Source organism: Corvus kubaryi, unplaced genomic scaffold, assembly GCF_017639235.1.
Source record: "Corvus kubaryi isolate FWS band 111438036 unplaced genomic scaffold, C.kubaryi_AGA036_p1.0 37397, whole genome shotgun sequence".
Lineage (NCBI taxonomy): Eukaryota > Metazoa > Chordata > Aves > Passeriformes > Corvidae > Corvus > Corvus kubaryi.
In genome coordinates this window covers 16369281-16392813 of record NW_024581136.1, presented here as the reverse complement: position 1 = coordinate 16392813, position 23533 = coordinate 16369281, and the positions used below count along the sequence as shown (strand labels likewise).

The 23533-nt window shown below is 40.1% G+C and overlaps 1 protein-coding gene across 11 annotated transcripts in view; it reads left to right on the top strand.

Annotated features, from left to right (window-relative positions):
- The window catches only part of NLGN1 (neuroligin 1), a 430790-nt gene that overhangs the window by 128256 nt on the left and 279001 nt on the right, over window positions 1–23533 (top strand). For 7 of the 11 annotated variants that reach the window (XM_042042158.1, XM_042042156.1, XM_042042161.1 and 4 more), the window contains exons 2-3: window positions 416–1221; window positions 1672–1731. In XM_042042158.1, coding sequence (XP_041898092.1) covers window positions 729–1221; window positions 1672–1731 — 553 coding nt within the window. In that variant the 5' untranslated portion in view covers window positions 416–728. The remainder of the gene's footprint in view (window positions 1–415; window positions 1222–1671; window positions 1732–23533) is intronic. The other 4 variants (XM_042042165.1, XM_042042164.1, XM_042042163.1 and 1 more) reach the window with 1 other exon arrangement.

The following is a 23533-nucleotide window of genomic DNA, read 5'->3' as shown; positions in this document are numbered from 1 at the left end:
TTAATTTCCCCACCTTCTGCTTTAAGAAATATTTACTTCCATTTTGATAAATCAACTTCTGCAAACAAGGTGAAAATTGATTATGAGTTGATTAAGTTAAATAAAATATTAACATAAACACTTACGTAATGTAGCCTGGCAGCAAATTGCTTATTCTTGAAAAGGCGAATTTTAAAGATGTGTTTTCTGTGAGTCCTGTTTCTCCTGAGAAGTCTCTATAAATTCAACAGGTGACATTACAGATAATCCAGTAATCAGTGTTTCACCTGCCATTTCATGGACCCATAAACTCCTGCAGTTTAACGTACATGACTCTAGCAAATATTAATGTATGTAAATAACGTGTTAAACACCTAGTTATCACTCTGCTCATATTAGCTCTTTCATACTAATGATTTATTTTCATTTTCTCCAGGATATAGACCTGCGGCTAACTGGATTTGATTTATAAGAGGGGATTCTGCAGTAAATGGCTGCTCTCTTCATATTGCTGCTATGGAAAACAGAATTGTCAATAGGATGTAGTCTGATAAATAGTGCTGAGTGAAGATGCAGCTTCAATAAGTGTGAAATCAATGGAAGATACTTACGGCATGAAAAGCCTTTTGAGATTTTTCTGACAGGCACCTATTTAGGAAACTTGATCTGTTTCCTCCGGTCGGCCTGTTTTTACACCAGTGGATACAAATCAGATTGCTTCACTGTGGTTACACAACTAATGTGGGACCATGGCCTTTCCAAGATCCGTGTGGCTGAACTGTGTATGGAGAGCGACGGTGGTCCACCTGCTACACATGGGATTGAATGCCACTTTTGCTTTTTCTATACTTGGATTTTTGCTTCACGCTGCAGCTGTGTCCTCCCAAAAATTGGATGATACCAACCCAGTGGTGACCACCAACTTTGGCAAGATAAGAGGGATTAAGAAGGAACTTAATAATGAAATCTTGGGGCCTGTTATTCAGTTTCTTGGGGTTCCATACGCTGCCCCTCCAACAGGGGAGCGCCGCTTTCAACCTCCTGAGCCTCCATCTCCCTGGGCAGATATCAAAAATACCACCCAGTTTGCTCCAGTGTGTCCCCAGAACATTATAGAAGGCAGGTTGCCTGAAGTCATGCTTCCCGTGTGGTTTACTAATAACTTGGATGTAGTTTCAACCTATGTACAAGATCAGAACGAAGACTGCCTCTATTTAAATATCTATGTCCCAACCGAGGATGGTGAGTTAATAGCAGGCAAAACAGGGAGATCTTTTTATTTTCCTGTTCTACTTTCTAACAATATTAATTCACGTGTACTGGTAGCACGCATGGCTTTCCCTGTTTGCATGCCAGCTTATTACATGTGTGCATGCTGCTTTTCTCTGTGTGCATTTGTCCTTGCTTTTTGATTGATTTTTAAATTTCTTTTCTTTCTGTCTACACTCATTTTTTTTCTCCCACAGCACGTGTATTTTTTAGGTCAAAGTCGGTGCCTAATTCTCATTGCCACCCACCGACTTCTGGGAAGATGCATCAACATCTTTTCCATTGCATGTGCAGGCACAACAAGTTGAGAGTCTTCCGCACCTAATAAAGCAGGTCATATTTAAGTTAGATAGTGGTGTTGCATGCTCCTACTGTCTGTGACGGAGCTCCATGTTATTTTCTAGTCTTCTATTCATTTTTCAGTCAAAAGAATATCCAAGGAATGTGCCAGAAAACCCGGCAAGAAAATTTGTAGAAAAGGAGGTATGTATAAAGTGGACCAAAAAAAAAAAAAAAAAAAAAAAAAATACGGGGGAGAGATCAAAACCTTGCAAAAGGAGAACGAGTAATACAGGTGAAAGAGGCTGATTGCTGGTGCTGTGAACTATTAGGGGCTGTCTTGTCCTGGTGGAGAGGTGTTTAAAGAGAGGACCACGTACAGCAGATGAGAAGATAACTGCTGTAAAGCCGGGACTCAGTTGCACCTGATCATCTCTCTCTCGCGCTCTCTCCAGTGACGGTGTTGGCAGCTTCTCTCTTGCCCTCGAGGTTCTGGGCAGTGTCTGTAGTGGCATGAGGGACAGGATGTTGTGTGCGGGTGCAGAGGAGGGAGCTCTGTGCCTGGGGACAGGCACTGCTACCACTGGTGGGGCTGGCACAGCCCACAGCTCTCCTTTCCACTACTATGGCATAATGGCTGGGAAGTATTACAGCAATGCAGGGCTGAGCCCTGCACTGGCTTTCTCCAGGATACTCCTTGTTTTCTTGGAACAGTGTTAACTTCCCTGAAACGTAGATGTGAAACGTTTGGCTCTTTTTTCGTTTTTTTTTACCGCGCTTCTAAAAGTGAGTGTTGATTTCCTTTATTCTGTGATTACAGCTCTCTTTGTCAAGCCCAAAAACTCTTAATAGGGTTGCAGGGAGCTGTTAAAATATTGTGACATGGTACGTTGGGAACTAGGCTGCTTTTGGAAGCTTTGGAAACTTGGCTTCTCCCCTTTCTGTGTTAAATAGTATGGAAGACTTTGCAGATTTCTGTGTGAATATTTGCAAATTCCTGAAGCAGTTGACATGCAATAGAGAAGGTCTATTTTGGTACTGATTTAAAGGAGGCATTTGATGCTAGTTTTGAAGTACTAATTTTATATTACTTTACATGTTTGTTTTGCATCAAATCACTTTTCTTTATTGTTTTCTTTAAAAGAATGTGTTACCTTAGAGCTGGACTACACATGAATTAGAATGCTTTTTGGGGTAAACAAAGAGTACTGTGGACATGCACAGTTCCCTATTAGCTGTAATCCATATTTTTTTAATCCAATTATTTCAGAACAAATACATTTTAGGAAAGTGTATAGCATAAATGTTTAGAGCTAGGCAAAATTCATCTCTATAAACACTGTATTAGGTTTTTAAGGCAGTATCCAGGCTCTAAATGAAGGTGGTCTCGTTTCTAAGGCTTTAGCTCTTACAGCTAACTGCTGGTTGCAGCTAGTTGTTAATTATTAATTGTTAATTGTAGTTGCTCAATGTATGCTTTTTTAGATTTCTAAATCCACTTTCAGTGACTTTAAGCAATGTGTGTTTAAAGTGTCAGGCTTTGAGGCATCTTCTGTTTTCTGTTAGGGAATTTTTGCTAGGTGCTGTAAAAGTACAATTGTTTAAGCTGGATTCCCAAAGCTGGAAATGAAGATAATCAGGGTACACGTCACTTCTTCACACATCATTCAAATTAGAATAACTGCTGTCATTTATATGCATTCAATTAATGTGCAGTGCTGCAGCAGTTATTACGCAGTTCATCAAGCGTGTGTAATTAGCTGAGCAACTTTCACTTCCTATCACCCAGACGCTGATTCACAAAGTCATAAATAAAGATGCAGATCCCCATCATTGTTCTCAGAGAGCATCTTTCATATGAGAGAGTATTAAAAAAAAAAAAATCAGAAAAGTAGCAAAAGTAAAGGGAAGGAGAACCCAGTAGTTGTGGAAGTCATGCTTATTGTCCTGTGGGCCTGAAGGAGAATAAAAAGAGTTATTTGAAATTCAGTAGGTACCTTTCCACTTAGATTCATTGCACACACAGCACAATAAAAAGCCTACCTTTTGCTGTTGACAAGTGCAGAGAACTCCTGAATACCTTCAGCTGGGCAGCTGAGATTATCTGTAGTATCTCTGCTTTCTGAGTAACTTGCACTCAACTCACCCATGCATAACCTGGGATTTATCCTAGGCTGGGATTGCCCCCACAGCAAGTGGCAAAAGGAGTTGTGTTGCAGGACAAAGTTGCAGTGGAGTCACAGCAGGTGAGCAGCAGCCACAGCTTAGAAATGGCATCAGTTTTGTATCAAAAAGAAGAAAGGCCCAGCATTTTCTCTTTTGCTGGATTTTTAGGTTGCAGTTATTGCATCCAAGTTAGTGATGAAAATTATTGGAAAGAGAAAATCTGGAAATCAGAGGTAGACTTTTACACCATCTTTTAATTCATAAAGGACATGTAAGATCAAAGTGACTGAACCAGCACCCATATGCTATCATTATGTATGGTTTGATTCTTTCTTACTTCATGAAATAGATTGAACTAGATAAATAAATTGGTATTTATACTTAATCGTCAGCTGAGAGACATGGGAAAATTCAAAATTTTGAAGAACAGGGAGCAATCTGATTAAGATAGATGTAAGGAAAGGAGTTCTATCCATGAGTCGTGCTAGAGATGGTAATGGGCATTATATCCATGACTTCTGCTGGGATTTGGATGTGCCCACAGCAGAGACTAGAGAATGATAGGCTGAAGCTGGGTGAAAAGAAATGAGACAATTCAGCATGTTTTTTTGCTAAACGTGGAAGCCTGTATTTCAGTTACTTGACCTTCAATTTACTGATTCAAAAGTAAAGAAAGAGCATCTGGTTTTGTGTCTTTTCCTTCAGGTATATGAAGGTCAGAGGCTGCCAATTCTGTTTTGGATATGCACAAACCCGTGTTTGCAAGGACTCGTTTTGGAAAATCAGTGCAAAGGCATCTGATTAATTTTGTGTTACATTTTTGAGTATAGTTTTTGTAACTCGAAATTTTAATAGGCCCTGGATTATAGTGTAGGTAATACCATTTTACTGTTTGATACTAATTATATTGTTGATCTTGTGGTATTTCCTGACAAACTTTTGCATGATTTCCAGGGATTACCTGAATAGTTTTCTACGGCTTGGCATTTCAGATCCCAAATTTACCTTGTAGTCAAAACACAAATATTTTACTTGTGGTCCAGAATGACAGGCTAACTCCTTATCTCTTAGGAGGGCAAGTGCATCCTGCTTTAGCTGCATACCTGTGGTGTTTTAATACTCTATATTAATTTCTTTGTATTGCAATGGTTTGCACTAGGAATTTCCTAATTTAATGACAACTATGTAAATAAAATTTGGAAAGGATCACTAATATGACCACTAAAAGAACCCCCAGGTGTTGTGTGCTCTGCACTTGGGATGACAGTATGCTCTTTCTTAGGAACCTGTACTAAAGCCTTTATGTTGCCTGAAGGTGCCTCAAATGGGAAAATGTGGAGGTGTAGGTGGTATATCCTCAGTGTCATGGAGCCAGGCATGTGCAGTTTTGGATAAATTAGTATTTGTAGGAGATTTAGGTGTAGAATAAGGAAAGAAATCACTTGATCCTTACTTCTATGTTGAGGAATTATCGGTGGCTCAGAGACCGCCCGATATCAGTGACTTCCCCACATGTGGATTCTGTTTCTTATTCTAGTCAGGGCAGTGAATAAATTTTAAATGCGAAGACTCATGATCTGAACTACCTCATTTGAGAGTGTAGGATTAGACAGCTCTATTAATATTTATGCCTCCTAATGGGCTACTTGATTTTCAGAGCAAAGCTCCCCACACCATACACTCTTGGGTTATGGCTGTGGTTACTATGGACGCACAGAAGCAAATATACATACACACAAATATATTCATGGAACTGAAACACAAATCACACTGCTGTAATCTCATCCTGCTTTGATCTCCCTTTGTTTTCAATAGAGAATATGTTACATCAGTTCTGTTTTGTAAGAGGTTCTGATAACCTCAGGGCTTTAAGCTCAGCAATATGAAATATTCTTTGGAAGACTGAGCAGAAATTTTACCTGTTACCTTGTGTTTCTGTTGAGTGTTTGTTCCAATACTCCATTTAACTACCCTAGAACTGTTTACTTGTCATCAAAATCTTGGAAAAGAAGAATTAATATAACTTGTGCAGCTCTTGTGGACTTCCTTAAATGAAGTTCTTTCTGTAAACCTATTTCAGCTCTGAAATCAACTAGAAAAGGACAAGCTGAGACCTTTAAAATGTGTATTTCCACTGGCAAAAGTTGCCAATTTATTATCAGAATTCCTTTTTTTCTAAATATATAATTTAGGAAATAATATCAAAGTAATGGAAGCGTAGATGGTAAATTGTCAAACAATTATTGAAATATTCCTTTCTCCATGGCCATATGAGTGAAAAATATGGAATCTAAGGCGTGAGCCTGCATCACTATGGACAGAGTGATGTCAAAATAAGTTATGTTGTCAGTAGGCAAAGAACATGCCTTTGAAGACCATTGCCAGGGCTCTGGGTCCCTTGGGAGTGAGTGCCAAACCCACAGAGCTGCCTTTGTGCATATTTTGGTATACAGCAGCCCTGTAAAAGGGTTTATATCTTCATTAGGCCACTCTGAAAATTCAGAACTAATTATTTGCCTGTAGTATATTTGGGTCAGTAGCTGCCTGCACACATTTGAAGTTTCACCCTTATCCAGCCTTGCTGGCTCCTGGCTGGAGAGCCCTCACCCTCCTCCCCTCTGGTATCAGCAGCCCCAAATGTAGCCCATAATCCCAAACTCCACTGCTACTCACCAAGACACCACGATTGCTCTATTTTTCTGTTCCTTTTTGAAGCCCTGTTTTTCGTTCCTCAGCTACCGCTGCAGCATTTCCTATTATACTGGTAATACATGGAAGGAGATAATGAAGCAAACATTGTCTTGTACAGACCTTTTCATCCTTTCACAATCTAAAGCTGTTAGTGTCAGTTAGCAGCATTTTTCAAAGATGTGCAGTAGGTTTATGTCATATTTGAAATAAAATGCTTAAAACTCTGATGTACTTTCTCCAGCCCTCTTTCTGGGTGAGACACTGCTTGACAATAGCAGACTTTGCAGACCATATTTTAAGACTCCAGTCATCTTAAATGCCATCAGCACTGGTCACAGTCCCCTGGAAATGTCTGGTTGTTCAGGCTCTGGGCTCTTGCTGACCACACAGTCATCGCGCTCTCAGTGCTTTGTTCATATACCTTGACAGGGCTTATAGCTCTAACAGGTCTTAAATTCTGATCTAATTCCATTCCTTGTCCATTATTTTACTGCTTGCTTTTCATTTTCTACATCCTCCCCCACACAGGCTCTAAAATAGTACTGCTACCCTGATAATGCTAAGTCGGATAAAACTGGTTTGTGCTTCTTCCCCCAGCCTTTGTTGGCTTGGACCGGTTTTACTCAGTAAACATCTGTGAGATGGTTTTCCTTTCAATCTGTTAGTTTCTAATTTATCATTTAAAGCCAGAATGGATAAATCTTATAAAAAACAACTACATAAGTGTATTTGTACATTTTCAGGAGGAACATTTGAGTAACTAATATGGCTTTTGGATAACTATTATTTTCTACTTGTTTATCCCCCCTGTATTGTAGTATTATTCCTTTGCTCTCCTCTGCATTAATGTTCTTTATCTCTTTGTTTCCATATAATACACATGGATACAAACATTTTTAGTATTCTTGGGGTATTTTTTTAAGCTTGAAACATGATGCTTATATATGTTAGACCATTCTTAAGGATCATCTCACAATGTTAATAATCTGCTTATAACTTGAATATTGCTCCAGTAGAATTTCTTTTTCTTTTTTTTTCTCAATTCTTTTCACTCATAATTCTTTAGCCTTGTTCATTTTTACTTACTTTATGATGTCAAATTTACATGTCTCCTCTACTTTGATATGTATGGTATTAATAATTACACTAGGCATTCAGAAATCAACTGCTTTAATGAGCTTACCATAAATGAGATTTGTTTTCAGAATATCAAACCATTTCCTTCCGTTTTAATATTAATATCTCTTATTTTACTTTCTCATGCTTGTAATAACGAGATTTATCCAAAGAAGGAGCAGCACTGAACAATGCAAGGCTAAGGGAAGTGGGACAAAGCTGACTTTCAGCCATGTTTGCACCTATATTCCAGCACAGTGCAGGGACCAGAGTGATCTCTGGCTGGAACTGGATCTTCCTCAGGGCTGCTCTTGCAGAAATTGCAAGACACATGGAAATGGCATAGTCCAGGTGCTGCAGCTGATTTCCCCTTCCAGAGTTTTGCCAAAGGGTTTTGGAACATTTCAGCAGCAGCAGTAAATCATGTTCCTAATTCCTCTGCTGCGGGAATTCTGTTAATATCCCTTGGTGCTATCAGAGCAGGAATCAATCTGCCCTGGCAGAGTTTTGTACATGCTTTTTATGAGGGTGGATTTTGACTCTCCTGTTCATACTAAGAGAACAGTAAACACACAGCAAGTTTAGTCATAGGAATATGTTTGAAGAGAGAGAAAATTCCCTGGCTGAGCTGGTTTTTTCAGCTGATGAGGCTCAGTAGTTCCTTTATTGAAACATCATTGCCCTGTAGACAATGCATCTTCTGCTGGGGGTTGCATTAAAGGGGGTATAACCAACGGGTTTGACCCAAAAGACACATTTTGAAGGAAACCAGAGCCAGCAGGACAGTTTGTATGTTGTCATAGGCACTATTCACATCTTCCTGCACTCAGTCATTTCCAATTCAATGTCTTGTGAGATGCTGAGCTCCCCTAGAATCCGTAGGTTTGGGCTACATTAATGTCAGTGGATTAGGCCCTGCAGAGGCAAAGTATTGAGGTCTCTTGTTATGATTTAATATTTAAGTAGTTTTTTAATTCTTATTTTATAATCTGTTGAAAATCATATATATAGTATACATAGAGAGATAATTTAGTAAGGCAGAAAAAACAAGAGAGAGGCAGCCAATTATTATTTGTGTTTGTTTTCTGAAAAGCTTCCATTTGTAAAGTTTCCCCCTTTTTGTAAAGGCCTTCTTTAATTATTAGCTGAAAATCAGGTATTTATGTAATTACCATAATTATATCTACACATCTAGTGTACTTGCAATTATTTCATTAAAAATTGTAATTATTATACAATTATAGAGGATAATGATGCCCTTGTAACATATTGCAGAAGCCCTAATTAAACGGTGGCATAAATGAATTGGAAGAGATTTTGAAGTTTTGAATATTGTTTTATCAGAAATATCAGAAGTGACTCATCCACATTATGAACTGGCAGTAAAACCCCTGCAAAGTTATTTTGAGAAAATATTTCACAAAGCTCACGGAAAACGATTTGTCTCTATTGCATTTGTCTTTACTTTCTGTTCTCCATATTCTTACACCTAAAAGCTGTCTGCAGATTTGTAATGGAAAGGTGCACTGTGTAGGAAGCAGATTGCACAGCTTGCTGAATGTTTCTAGAAGGCTCAGCCCAGAGCAAGCACAGTTTGTACTTAGACATCCTTTTTCTAAACAGAGGCAGAAACTTATCCAACAGTTGGCTGAAGATGATGAAAAACTTCACTAAAATATAAGGAGGTTTTTATTACGTGCTGAGATTCAGTGATCTGCTTATATATTGGAGCGCCCAAATTTTGCACCTTCAGGTGTTGGGGGAAAGAGGGAAAAAAATCCTCTTATAATGCAGATCCTTGGGATGCTCCAGGCACAGGAGATGAACTAAGTGGTGTGGATACACAGGAACCCTGTGGAGCATCTCCATTTCTCTCCGACAGAGTGGGTGGGGAAAAACTGGCAAGGATGACATATGCCAGAATCTACCAAAACCTCAGGATCACAGATTTCTCACCCTTTTTCGTGTCAACCTTCTGTAGCATACAGATGATCTCTCTTCTCTTCCTTCAGCTAATTTTAGAAGTCATTAAAAATGGCAGCAAGAGATAGACAGTTTTTAAGCTTGTTTTTTCATTCTGTGGTTCACATCTGACGCAGTGTGTTGTTCACTGGTGCGTGCACAGCCCTGACCCTGTGGCACGAGTGGCAGTGCTGAGCTGCCCTCACCTTGTCGCCCGCCTCGGCTCTGCTGAGGACAGCCCCCCACTGATGCTCGGGGCAAGCTGGAGCCGTGCCCAAACCAGCTGGGGGGGCTCCCATTCCCATCTTCCCTCCCACCTTCCAGCTGGGCTCCTCTTCCACTCCTTGCTCCCAATTTTGTCAGGGGAGTGACTCATGCACATTCTCTCCACTTGCTTTAGATGCAGTCAGGCAGGTTAGACAATCTTCTGTTTAATTCGCTTAATTCACCTCAGCTCGTTTTTGCTCAAGCCTGCCTAAGGAGGGTTTGCAGGGTCTGCTCTAATGCAGAATTTTAAACTCCCAGAAAAAGATGGGAGTGAAGCTCTGAGAAACAGGGGACCCTGGATCAGCAAAAATGTCTTGCCATGTCCTAAGCTGAAGAAAGACCATCCATCCAAGGCCTGGAGAAGAGCTCCCTGTTTGTCCCACCTTGTCAGACTTCCATGTTGAGGCTGCCATGATTTGCTCATATTTTTGGGGTGTTTTCCTGAGGACTTGCTGCCCTTTAACCCAAGTTTTGCACCAGTGTTGCTGTCAACCTACCTACAGTGCCCTTGCAGGGATTTTTTAAATTTTCTGCCAACATTACTCTTTGCTTTTAATTTAATTTTCTTTGGTATTTGACTTTTAATGTAATGAAGAAGCAAACAGAACAGAACCAGCTGCATGTGGCTGACCCAGTAAGAGCTCAGTTTCTGAGAATCCTCACTGCCAAAGCAAAAGTCTTAATGAAATGGACCCAGTGGTAAGGGAATATGAAACATGCATTTATCTACGTATATAGCTACATCCAACAGTCGTAATCAGATTTGGAAGCTCAAAGGAAAGCTAGTACAATTTTTCTTACTTGATTGCAAAATTGATATTGACTCACGTTTTTTCATACTTATTTTAAAGTCCCAAAAAGAACTTGGGCTTTTTTTAAAAAAATATGAAGTTAGTAGCTGAAGGCCATATCTAAGATACTTATGCGAGACAAACAGAAGATTTTGCGCATTTACCGACTCCAAGGCTGTTTTTATTAATAAGATTTTCTGTGCTCTATACAGTACTTTGGATCCATGAAATACTGCTGTATATGGCTGTTGGAGAGGCAGTTTATTTTGTGAAATTTCTACACTTTTCAGTCATTAGCTGAGACACAGGTTAATGAAAAATGGATTGCTTTTGCTCGAAACAGTAACTTCTGAAACAACATATAATTGTTATACTTAAGAGCCGAAGCACCTGTGGTCTCTTTTAGATGGAGTCTCCATAGAAGAGGCCTCACACAAAGGAAGAAAGAAAAGATGCATCGATTGTTTTTTTCTTTAAAGAGCCACAAACCCCTTGATTAACTGCAATTCTTGCCGTGATGCATTTGCAGTTCAAGTACTAAAGGTGTTACCTGGCCAGAAGCACATTATGATACAGGATCATGCCAAATGGGTGCTTGAGTTTTACAGAGACACTGTAATTTGATTGCTGAAGAGGTCCCAGTGGAAGTCCATGCTCCAGCCTGAATTGGGGCCTGTTGGTGCAAACCCCTCCCACCCCATTCCCTCTGCACTTCATTCTGTGCTGCTCACAAGTGACAGAGAGCATCTCCCCTCAGACTGAGACAGTCATGTGCTTGTGACAGGCTGGTTTTGTTTCTCCTCCTGACGTCTTTGAAAGATGGCTGCTGAGATGTACTCAGGCATGAGAGGGACGTTCAGTCGCACAGGTGAGCTGGGAGACAGATGATGAGCTGAGAGCAGCAAGGAAAGGGATCTGACAGCAAAGAAGGCTCCTGACACACACGTTGAAGCAGGTGTACACTGCCAGGCACTGTGCAAACCAAGCATAGAAATAGCACTAAAAGGCTCTTTCCCTTTAGGCAGAATAAGGTGAAGAAGAAGGCAGCACACAATTCCACCCTGCAGTTTTTAGTGGCAGAAACTATTTTTCTCTCCAGAGTTTGCTAACATATATTAGTTGCTTTTTTTCTGCCCAGAGCTTTGACATATTCAACTACAAGCTAGTTTGGCTGAGTATCAGCACAACAAACAAGCAGCAGTCAAACAAGAGAGGAAGAAACAAATAACTTCTCAGAAATGCTCCATATACCTTCCATGCTTGATATTTGCACTGTGCAAGTGGCCTGGCTGTCACCCCTCTCTGTCTGGGACGTGTGTTAGAGGACATACCACAAAATAGGTTTAACCTAAGGTAGAGCAAAAGCTAGCACTTAATATTGCTCGATTAAAAATAGATAAACTCAGCAGTAAGTCAGAATTTGGCCTGTTGTTTGAATTATGAATATTCTTCTAACTGCTGTCACTTCCTTAAAGAAATACAGAGGTTTCCTTGAATTTTAAGTGACTTTGGATTGAAATTCTCTGTGAGTGATTATCTGGCTCAGTGAATGCTGTTGTTATCATTAGCAGTTTTGGGTGTTAACCTTTTCACTGCTAAAATCTCTGAGTGCTGTGTGACATTGTCCCGGCTCTTGGGAAATAGAAAGGTTAAGAAGCCATTGAAATGTATTCAGGAAATGTCATAATTTTTAGGCTGATGAAGGGCTAGCCTGGAAGAGAACAAAGAACCGATAATAATAATTACATGTACTTTGTGCTTGCGAAGAAGACAGTTTGAAGGAGAGCGGGCCACCGACAGTGGCTCATTTTTGGTTCTGCCCCTATTAGTTATTAGTCACGTTCCTGCTTTCTTCTCTAACCCCAGAAATGGGCGCTTTAAAGAGAGCCTGGTTGCAGGGGGATGATTTGACACCAAGCCAAATATACCTTTCCAGTGATTCTGGACCTCAGTAGCCTTTTCCCTTTCCCTCCCTCCTCTCCTGGCTAAGCAGCATCTGGCCCTCTCCCTCTGCTGAACTTGTGTGACTCTGATTCAAGTATAGATTTAGTTATTAAATCTGGAGATAAAGTATGGATCTGTTCCACTAATCAGATACTACAGTGATTAGAGCCATGGAAGCAGTTGGAGAGATCAATTAGATTAAATTATCAAATCATTATAAGCAAACTCTTAAAGACAAAGCAATAGAAAGTAATTTTGTGTCACTATTTCTTTGGGGAATATTTATATTCCCTTATTGTTTGTTTGCATCTGTTTTCTTTGTGTGTGTTAACATCACAGTGGCACCAAACCTCACGCTCAGAGCTGGGCAGGAGGACAGAATGAACCAATTCTATGATAAAGCTCTCTCTATGATGCTGGTCATAGGTTAAAACACATTATTTCTTTTGCTCTGGGTGGAAAAATACATGCACGTGAAAATCTTACTTTATAAAGCCATTGGGCAGTTTCTTGGGGGAGCTCGTTTCAGATCCCTGGGGTTAGGCAGAAAGCATTCTGCTCTCTCACCAGCCTTTTATCTCCCCCATCCCATTCTGTATTTATTATTTTGACTGTGTAATCTTATTTTGAATGCTTTTATTGCGTAAACCCAGTGTTATGAACCAACGCCGGCTAATTCAGATAAAGGTTTGTGATTCATTCTTTAGTAGCTCATTTTCTGGGCTCCTCTGAAAATGGTTTTCTGGTGTGTAACAGCCATTTGTGTCACTCCTAAGCCTTGAAGTTGTGTTTTCAACAGTCTGCAGTGTCATCTTCTTAACATGTATATATGTAAGCTTTTTTTTATTAATCTATGTTTTAGTAGCTACTCTAGCTAATGCTAATATACTGCTTTCATGAGAGAATTGGCAGAATAGTATACATCAAAGGCAACAATTAGTGTATTTTCATTTGACTTTTTCTGCCTATTAGGTTGTTAAATTTTGCATAGAAAATCATTAGCATGTTTAATTTGGGAAGGAAGCTCTTGGAAGGGGAGCTGTGGATGTAAATCAATGGGTGAGGAGGCTTTTGTAAAACAGCAGCTACAGCTCTGAAATGTCATGAAATATTTTCCCATATTATTAACTGTAAATGCATAGAGATGAAAAAACTGCAGGATTATCACTGGCTTAGGAGTTAACAAAGAAGCTTCTGATGGTTCTGTCTAATATTAAAATCTGGAGCGAGATTGTATCACATCCTTTTCTTGCTGAATGCTGCCATAGAATTACAGGTTTGGAATTTCAAAATACCTGCTCTTTTCTCACTGAAGGTGAAGGACATCCGAGTCAGGCTTGACATGATATAGTTCATTATTTGGTTTTTTTCCTTCCCTAAAACCAGTTGAAGAACTGTTGCATCGCAAGTGATGTTGCAGCTGTTACGAATGTTGTTTACAACTTCAGAATTAGCTGAAGTCGAAGAAGTGTCAGAAAAAAACTATGAAGTGCCTTTTCTCCCATCTCTTCTGGGAATTTGGCAATTCAGAAGCTGTTGTCTGGCATTAAATACATTCAAAAAGTTTTGGATTCTGACCAATTAAAGTCAAAGAAGAAAGGTCAGAAATCAACGCCAAAATAGAATTGAATATTCCCTCAGACAGCAGCTAATCAGGGCTTTTGTGTGGCCTGCTGTGCCAATATCTATTCAGAGGCTGGTCATTATGTCTCTGTTCTAGGAGAGAGATAATTTTGGAGTCTTCACTGCCCTAAAATCAAGCAATTTACTGCCCTTTTTTTCCTATGTTTTTGTGGTGCTCTGCCTGATAAACATTCAGCACTAGACAAAGTGGGTTCTGGTTTTGTCCCTGCATTTTCAGCTTCAAATTTCCTTAAGTGCAGTTACTATTCTTTGGTGCCAAACTACTTGACTGCCTTCATAAACCAGGAAATTTAGCAGCAAAACTGACATAAGCATCAGGATTACATTATTGATTATTTGGAAGACACAAAAATCCATACAGTCTTTTGCATTGTGCTCCAGTGGAAAGCACCTGGACCCATGCGCACTCAGTGGGTAAATTAATGACTACAGAAAAGTCAACCATGAAATTCAAATCAAGTGTTACAAGATCAGGCCCAATTTGCCATTTTTAAAACATGAACAGACATAAGCTTAGAGACATATGCAGGGAATTTGAATGTTTGGTAGATTCTGAGAAATTTGCCTGAGATACATGAATACCTTTTCACTTTGCTACTTTTTTCTCCATTCTAATTTTCTAGAAATAATTTCACATCTGTCTCATATCATAGCTTCTCCTATAATAACAAATCTCTTTTAACTTTTCTTCTGTACTGTTTGTTTTTCTTTTCTGTTTCTTGCTTTCATAGTCTTACTGTGTCTTACTTGTCTTTATTTCATGTTTCCACCTACTTTTTTTTTATTTTAGAAGCATTTACTGTCTCTTTAGGGCTGCAAAATCATGAGCTAATATTTACTATTATATACCCTTTATTTTTTTCCCCTTTCACTGAAGATGGAAAAATCAGGACAGAAGGGTGGACTTCTGCAAAGTCATATGCACAGAGGGAGAGAGACTGAGTATGGTTGTAGAGCTGAAATTAAAACATCCCATTCTTTTTATTGCAGTTTATTTTTTGGGGCTGAGGTGTTTATGATGCTTCTGGGACACTCTAGTGTTTCATGTAGCTGAAGCAATGCTTCTTTCCTTTAATTCCTGCACAACTTAATCTCGATCTTTCCTGAGTGCAAGTATTTGTCAGTCAGTTACCCCCCCACAGGGGTGCAAATCACGTCTAATCTTAGCCCATGAAATATTTGCTGCCTCCCACTTGTCTTGCAGCCTTACAGCTTCCAAATAGGGAAAAAGAAAGGGCTGCTGCAGCTTTCATTAATTATTGAAGTGCTGTTATCAAACATTCCTAGAGTGCTGTAAATTTACAGGCTTTAGTACAAACTTGGAGAAAGCAAGTTCCCTGCTCTGGAGAATTTACAGTGAAGGAAAGACAAGAGAGAGGTGAAGATATAATGCCAGTGGATGTAGTGAAGTAGTGCAGAACACGGGAGTTTTGATAAGAAGGGATTGCCACAATCCACGGCGTGAGGGAGAGCAGGAGCGCTGGGTGCGTGCACAGAGTGCCCGAAGAGAAGGCAGCAGCAGTAAAAGCCGGTAACAAATAACGCACAGGGATTACAAGGAAAGAAAAAGGATTGACCTGATTTGTGTGTTTACCACTCAGCATCTTAGTGGTGCTCTTTCAGCTCCCCAATGTAATCGTTGGGCTCAACGGGAGGCAGAGGATGTTTCAAATGGAGACCGACGTGGTCGAGCGGATCTCTGCTCCCACCACGGGGACTTCATGTGTGAGCTGTTTAGTGACTCCAAAAGACACATGAACAGTGGGAAATGGCCCCTTCAGAGGGATTAGTGACACATTCTGCCCCCAGCGCAGGGCTGTCTTTGGGCCACTGCAATTATGTCCCTCCCAGAGGCAAAGAGCTGCATCAGCTGCCCACTGAAGCTGGTTTTTAAACTCAGTCAGTATCCTCATGTAGAACCAGCACAATTTTCTCCTTGTTTTTCTAACATGGTTTTATTTTTAGATACATGAAAGGATGAGCACAAAGAGTACCAGTGCGTCTAAACAACACAGGGTAACTGGAGGTGAATAGGCAAGACTCAGCTCACAGAAACCCACAGATCCTGATGATATTTCCCGCGGACTTTGTTATGCTCCTATGTCTTGTGTGGCAGTGCTCATTGTGTGGCAGTGTGCCATTGCCCCAAGTGGTGCAACTGCTGCTATGGACATCCCTTGAAATAATGGAATATTAAAAGGTGTAATCTATGATGGAACTATCAGGCACCACATTAAAAAAACTCGTGTTCAACTACAAATTTTTTCCTAGAAAAAAACAATGTGTCTGGGTGCCATACTGCCACACCTTGTTCTGCTCAGTGCAAAGGGCTGACCACATGTTTGGGCACTGCTCCTTTTCTGATCAAAATGCTGTTTATTGCACTGAAATGCTACAGAGTATATTCAGATACTCTATCCATGTGTGTTTAAAGCCCTCACTTAAGCATGTTCCTATGGAGAACAGTTGTGGAACCTGGGGTTTATCCAGGGATAGCTGAAGGCAGATGTTGATTTAAAGCCTTGCCTGGTGGGAACATTGCTATTCACTGTTATAGGAGCAGGATTTGTCCCATAGTTTGCTGAAACTGGAAGGATGACTCCTGGGGACCACAAAAGTGGTTTAAAGTGGTTGTAAAATGTCTGTGAGTCTGGCTATAAAATAGGCATAATTGTAGTCACTGCATGAATTCTGAGCAAGACAAAGACATGTATGGTCATGTACTTTCACCCTGAGCTAAAAAAGATTTTTCTGTTGGCCTTCTCTACTTGCATTTATTTGCCTATTTACTGTAACTTTTTTTCACTAACTTTAAGAGGGAATACTTAAGAAGAGCAAGATATATACATTTAAGCCTGTGGACAAAAATATCAGCCAAAAGCTCTACATGAATGAATACATAATTGGCAACTTGTACTTGTCTGTTATAACAAAATAGCATTAAAGAACAGAACACTGACTGTAATGTAAGTTGCAGTTACTTCCCTGTCAGGGCAGCAATCCTCTCGAGGCTGTCATCTATTGCAACTTGAGCGATTGCTAATTGCTTTTATGAAAGCACCAGCTTCAATTATATTTTTAGTGTGTCACCTGTACAGGTTTATATTTGCATCTACTTAGAAAGGCGCTCATGCAAAGCTGAAAAAATTAGGAAGCAATCCTACAAACCTGAGGTTCACGTTTGAATTTGTAGCATTAAGTACACTGAAGGCACAGAGCAAACTGTGGTGTGCCAATCACACTTCCCATATGGAAATGTCGGAAAAATGCAATGTTTTGCTGGCTGCCCGCACCTCCTGTTGGTCTGGGTTTGCACATGGCTCCACTGAAGTGCTGCTCCACCCTGATGTCCCTGACAACTGACTACTGAAGGTGGAGAGGGTCTTAAAAACACATCCGGGGATCACAGAATCATGGAATGGTCTGGGTGGGAAGGGACCTTTGAGATCACCCAGGCCAGACCTTCCACTATCCCAGGTTGCTCCAAGCCCTGTCCAAGCTGGCCTTGGACACTTCCAGGAATGGGGCAGCCACAGCTTCTCTGGGCAACCTGTGCCAGGGCCTCACTGTAAAAAAACTTCTTCCTTAAATCTGACTTAAATCTTCACCTTGACCTTTGCAACACTTTGGATTTGGATCCAGACTGACTGGCTTGAGCCAGTGCCTCCTTCAAAGAAGAGATAATTAAAATGGCTTTTATGTCTTTCTCGGAGTCATCATGTCATTTGTTCTGGCAGCAGATGTGACAAAATTACTGCACTTACTTTAAGTTTTCTATGTTATCTTAATGGCCCAGAAATTTTTTAAAGGAGGTTTAGAGTGTGTGGCACACAACGACAACTGCATTAACACCAGTGTTTCTAGGAGCATGGCTTTGCAATATCTGTACTCATTTTATGGTCTGTGGTAGGCAGGCTTGAACTGCTTTATCATTTTGCTCTCTTTTAGTGAATCAGAGTAATTCTTCACAGTAATAAAACAGAGACCTGAATTAGCAAAAATCTGATCCCTAAGTGACCTTATCTTGCTGCCTGTCTGATGTAATCCAGATCCTGATGTGATCCTGCCCTCCTTTCATGTGAATAGTGAAAAAGCACTCCCTCTCATTGACTAAAAACCGAAGTTTACTGGGGAAAAAAAAAAGAAAGAAAGAAAAAAGTCTTTCAGGCATTTTTCCCATTGGAAATACATTCTATTGGTTTCCACAATCAAAATTGCTTGAAATTTTTAAATTGAATATATTACTGATATACTACTGATGTATTACTCTGTATTCTTGGGTATATCTGTGTCTTTGTTAGTGGGAAAATTCTGCTCCAAGTGCAGGACAGCAGCTGAAAATGCTGGTACCACTTCAGGAGGCAGATGTAGGTTTTCTTTCTCTCTCTCTTTTTTTTTTCCTAAGCAGGGAGAAAGAAATTGTGTTATATATTTTTAATGAAATGGTATTCAGATTAAATAATTATAAAACAGCCTTGTAGTAACCTCCTGATTACTTTGTGCCTGAGAGTTAGCCTTGTAGTAGCTGAAGTCATTGGTGAAATGATGATACAGAAAATACATGTTGTTTATTAAAGAACCATTGGTAGATGAAATTAAGATGAATTTTTAGGCTTTGTAATTCAAAACAATCTAAAAATAAAAAACAAGACTACATTTTTATGGATTTCCAATCCTATTAATATTTATTAAGCTCCAGTTCTTTGGGTTCCTGTGTCTCAGATAGTCTGTCATGAAATAACACAGGCTTGTCTCAGATGAAAATTAACTTGGACCCGACTGAAATCAAAGTGAACTGATTTATTTTCATTCCTCAGACTGACAGAACTGCATAAAGCAGAAAAGCCAGAAAAACATAATAATTAGACTTGAAAAGCCCTTGCTACTTTATAGATCATGGATCGTTTTGGGAATAAAGATGTGCAAAGTTCTTAGAAAAAAAAGAAAGACAAAAACCCCTATTTAGTCTTGTATTGCTATTAAAATTTAAAAGCAACGCAACATTGAGGATTACAATCCAGCCTTCCAAAGAGCTTCTGCCATGCTGTGTCAGTCTTCTTGTCCATATCCTCCGTGCTGTTCTGGACTGCTGTATATGGAACTCCAGATTTTCCAGGGAAAACAATCCTCACCTCTGTGTAGCAGCTGTGGAGAAGGCATAATTGGTGGTGTTTCACCAGCAGTGGGGCAAACAGGTCTTTTGTATCAACACAAAGGCATTCTGTATTGACTTACTAGATTTACAGATCACTATACTTGTGTCTTTTAGTGGTTTTATTACTTGGGGTATGGTGGCTGAAGTGCTTAATATAAATATTAAAAATAATTATACATATGATTTGAAAGAGAGAGAAAAAAGGGACCATAATTTTCTCTCTGTGTGTAAAAACTGTTAGAAGGTGTGGAAATCTAATCTTTAGTCTTGCTTATTTTGCACAAAGGAGAATATTTGATTTAGCTAATCACAAACTTTTAGGGGTCAGGAAAAAATACCTCCCTTATCTACCCTGGGGTCCTACCTTTAAGTAAGAAAATAAGGCTTCAGTTGTCTAAAACATTTTGTTGTACTTAGTATTCTTCCTTTTGGAAATTAAATTTGACTCTGCCTCTGAGTTGATAAAGTTTCTCTTTTTCCTGCTGTAGGCCACATTTCTAATGTGAAAAACAAAAGGAGCTTGTGAACTTGGAAACAATTCTGAAAACAAATGCAAATTTTTTTCATATACAAAAAAGAGGGAAAAGGGCATAGCCTCTTTTCTTCTCCTCTGCAGTTCATATTTGAAATTATTCTGCCTCTTCATATTTCTTTTTAGATGGAAAATTTTGGTTATAAATCAGAATTAATGTTGGGGCAGAAACAGTGCAAAAAACCAGTTGTCATTTCAAGTGGAAAATCCAAGAGTACCTTGAGCATGGGGAGCAGAAAACTGGTGTAAAGCTGAAGATTGGAGTGGGAAGAAGCTTCTTTCTTTGAACAATAACCATAAATATTTGTGCTTCCAAAACAATTAAAAATTTGTGATACGCGACAGTCATGGAACATACTGTGGTGATACTGTAGAGTTATATTTTTATTTAAAACCATTTTATTTTAAACAACACCTAAAATCCAAGGGTGCTTTGTGGGGTAGTTTTCACTCATGGCAGGTCAGGAACATCTCATCCCACTGCACCTCCATGCGCCAGCTGGTCCCACGTGGTGTCCACGGCTCCTGTGATGGCACTCAGCTTCTCCCCAGGTTTATTACAGGTGCTGACAGTAGGGATTCCTGTAGCAGCCTTGCTTTACTCATCTCCTTTTTTTCCTTATTTCTTGATTCCATTTTGAGTGATTAAAACCATCCAAGGTGGCTGGATTTTGTGGGACAGCTCGGTGGAGACCTTGGAGCTGTTGGCCAAGAGAAGGCAGATCTGCACTATTTTTTCTTGTAAAGAAAGTTGTGGCAGCTGTTTTCTGGAGGATCCAGGTTCCCCCTTGCTCCAAAGTAGGCGTGGGGTAGATGGGGGCAGGTTATATGACTGCAGATTGTTTCATAAGGCATTTGCATAAGGAGCTAAATTAGATTAGTTTAACTTAATTCTGGTGTTTCCTAACCTCCCGGTCTTTGACTCAGCAACCTTAATGTTATTTTAATGCAGTTTCTGGAGATTAATACAGACAAAGAGTCCCCGTAGGTCCTATAAATCTGATAAGCACATGGAAAATCTAACAGGAGATACTTCTGAGAGAGAAAAGGAAAATGCTTGTTCACATGGAAATGGTGGCTTTCAGAAAAACTCCTGTAAACCACTGCAAAAAGAGAGTGAAATCTTCATCCCTTTGAAATCAAAGGGATTTACTTGAGAGTTTATGTGATTAACACAGAAAAGATATCTGCTGTAGTAGGACCAGAAGGGTATTTTTAAAAAGCCTTTAAAGTGACATAGTAAACTATTAAATTCTGTAGATTTCTTAGTAGTAGTTTGGTAGGATCCATCATGTTTCTCACTGCAGAAACTCAGTTTTTAAATATGCTGATTTGCATTATTTATATTCCAAAGGTAAAATCTAGGCTGCTTCTTTCAAAAAAATCCATAATTTTCCTGTGTTAGTTGTTGCCTGAATGGTTCTGCATGTTCACTTAAATTCTGGGTGGTGTACTGGGGGGAGCTCTGTAATTTCCTTTACAGATTATATTAACATTGGATTAAGAAAGTCACAATAATAATTATCTGCTTGATCTTCCACAATTAAGCATTAGTCTGGTACAAAGCTTTAAGGTATCAGACAGTACAGCAGCCCAAATTCTAATTAGCATTGTAGCTAATGCATATATTGGTGCTCACATGACATAAACATGCCAAGGGCCATAATACCTGTATTATTTCAATGCTTGTGGGATTTTATTGTGATGGTAATTATGTATCAGGATGACAAGAGTTATGCAGATGTTATTCATAGTAATTAAAGGAAAATACACTAAAAATTGACTTTTTCCTCCTTTATGAGAATAGGAAATTGGAAATTACTTGGTGTTCTCACCTTGCCCTGTATTTGAGATTAGAGAAAAAAACACGGATACTTTCATTTGCCTCTTTCCCAAATTTTTGGCTTCACCTTTGCAAGGTGTTTTCAGCAATCACAAAGCTTAGAAATATAAAAGCTGAAATTTTCATGTAGCTTGGGCTTCGTGAGGCTTGAAAAATGACATGAAATATAGCGAGGGCTGTGATTTACAAACAAATATGTCTTGAGCATTAGTGTGACAGTGATAATCTGTCACTGCAAGGGTACAGCCTGCACTTCTCCTCAGCCCATGATGGCCCTTGGGTTTCTTCCAGCTTTTTGGGATGGCACAGAAGGGAAAGTGCATACACTTTTCTCCCAGAGATTTTTAAATGGATCATTACATTTTCGGGAGTCTCTGGCCTGGAGCAGGGACACCCCTGTTAAAGGGAGGTGTGACTGCGTGAGTCCATGTGTGGACAGGTTTATGGCAGGGAATACTTCCCTCTCAACTTAGCCAGAGAAGCAGTTGCTCATATTGCAGGTTCTATTAGTCAGGAATCCGCCTTTGGCTGTAAAATCTCCATCCCTTCCTCCTCTCACTCCCCTTCTTCCCTTCCCCTCAGCAAAAAGCACGGCAGCAGAGCCAGCAGCGCCACTTCAACCACAGAACTGCACGAGAGAGAAAGGAGGTTAAAAGCCCTTAAAACATATGGCAAGCTTGGGCTTAATAGGAAGTAGGTGGCAATCTCCACAGGGATGCAGCATGTTTTTTTGAAGCATTTGTTTCCCAAATACCTTTTTATGATTTTTCCAGCACAGGAAGGCAGTAAGAGAGTGTAACTAGAATACAGGCTGCAGCGTAATAGGCGCCTTCTGCAAATGTGACAGTGATGAGTTTGACGAAAGAGGAGGTGGCAACCAAAACAAAGACAAAAAGTGCTGGAAGACTATGTAGAAATTAAATGGAGGTGCCATTTAGGGTATTGCTGTAGAGCCTGCTGATACTGTTTACCTCCCTGCTGAGGTAGAAATCTTTCTCCGCTAAAAGCCTTCATAAGAACACTGAGGATATGCCTGTGCAGCAGTGTATTACAGGACACACATCTGAGAGGAAAACTGTTAAAGCCATCTCTTAGTTTTATTGAATTATTGCTGCCCTGAGAAAAAATACACTTTAAGAAAACCCCAGCTGTTAAACTCAGCGCTTTTGGAGTGAGTGTGTTTACTTCAGCGTGGCATTTAAACTCAGTTTATCCCAAAATCAAACAGCAAAAGCTACAGCACTGGATGCAAGAAACAGATGTCGGTTAGTTCTCCTGCACGAGCTGGCTTTGAGGGCACTTTCTTCAGTGCAGAGAAAGCAGCTGTGGCTGACCCTGCGAGTGGTTGGACTGGGGGAGAAGCAGGGGGGCTCTGTGGTGGTTCCCACCCCGCACAGCCACAGTGGGTTTCAGGGAGGATGCAGAGCTCTCCAAGGCTGGCAGAGCACCACGGGGGCACTGGGCTCAGGCCAAATGACAGGTTAGAGATGGCTGAGTAGCTTGTTTACATCTCTTGCCTCCCTTCTCCTCCTCCCTCCCTGTTCCCTTTCTGAAGAGCCTCTTATTGGTGCAGAGGCAGGACCAGAGAGCCTGGAGCATCCAGTGGCAGTTCACAGAGCACTATGGCAATTAGTTATTCTTTCATTACACGAAAATTAAGGGCTCCCATTTCCCTACGCTCTGTCTGTATGCAGCGTCTGTTTCTCAGGATAAAAAAAGGTAGAAAATGGAGTGTGTGCCTGTAAATAAGTAGGTAGAAATTTCCACCATTGTCTGGAAGCCGTCACAATATTGTGACTGCTGTGGCAGGTGAATAATGAGCCACTATGCTGGGCTTCCAGCTAAATGGGGCTTTGTCCTGGCTATGCTGCAAAGGCATCCAGAAGAACGCAGAG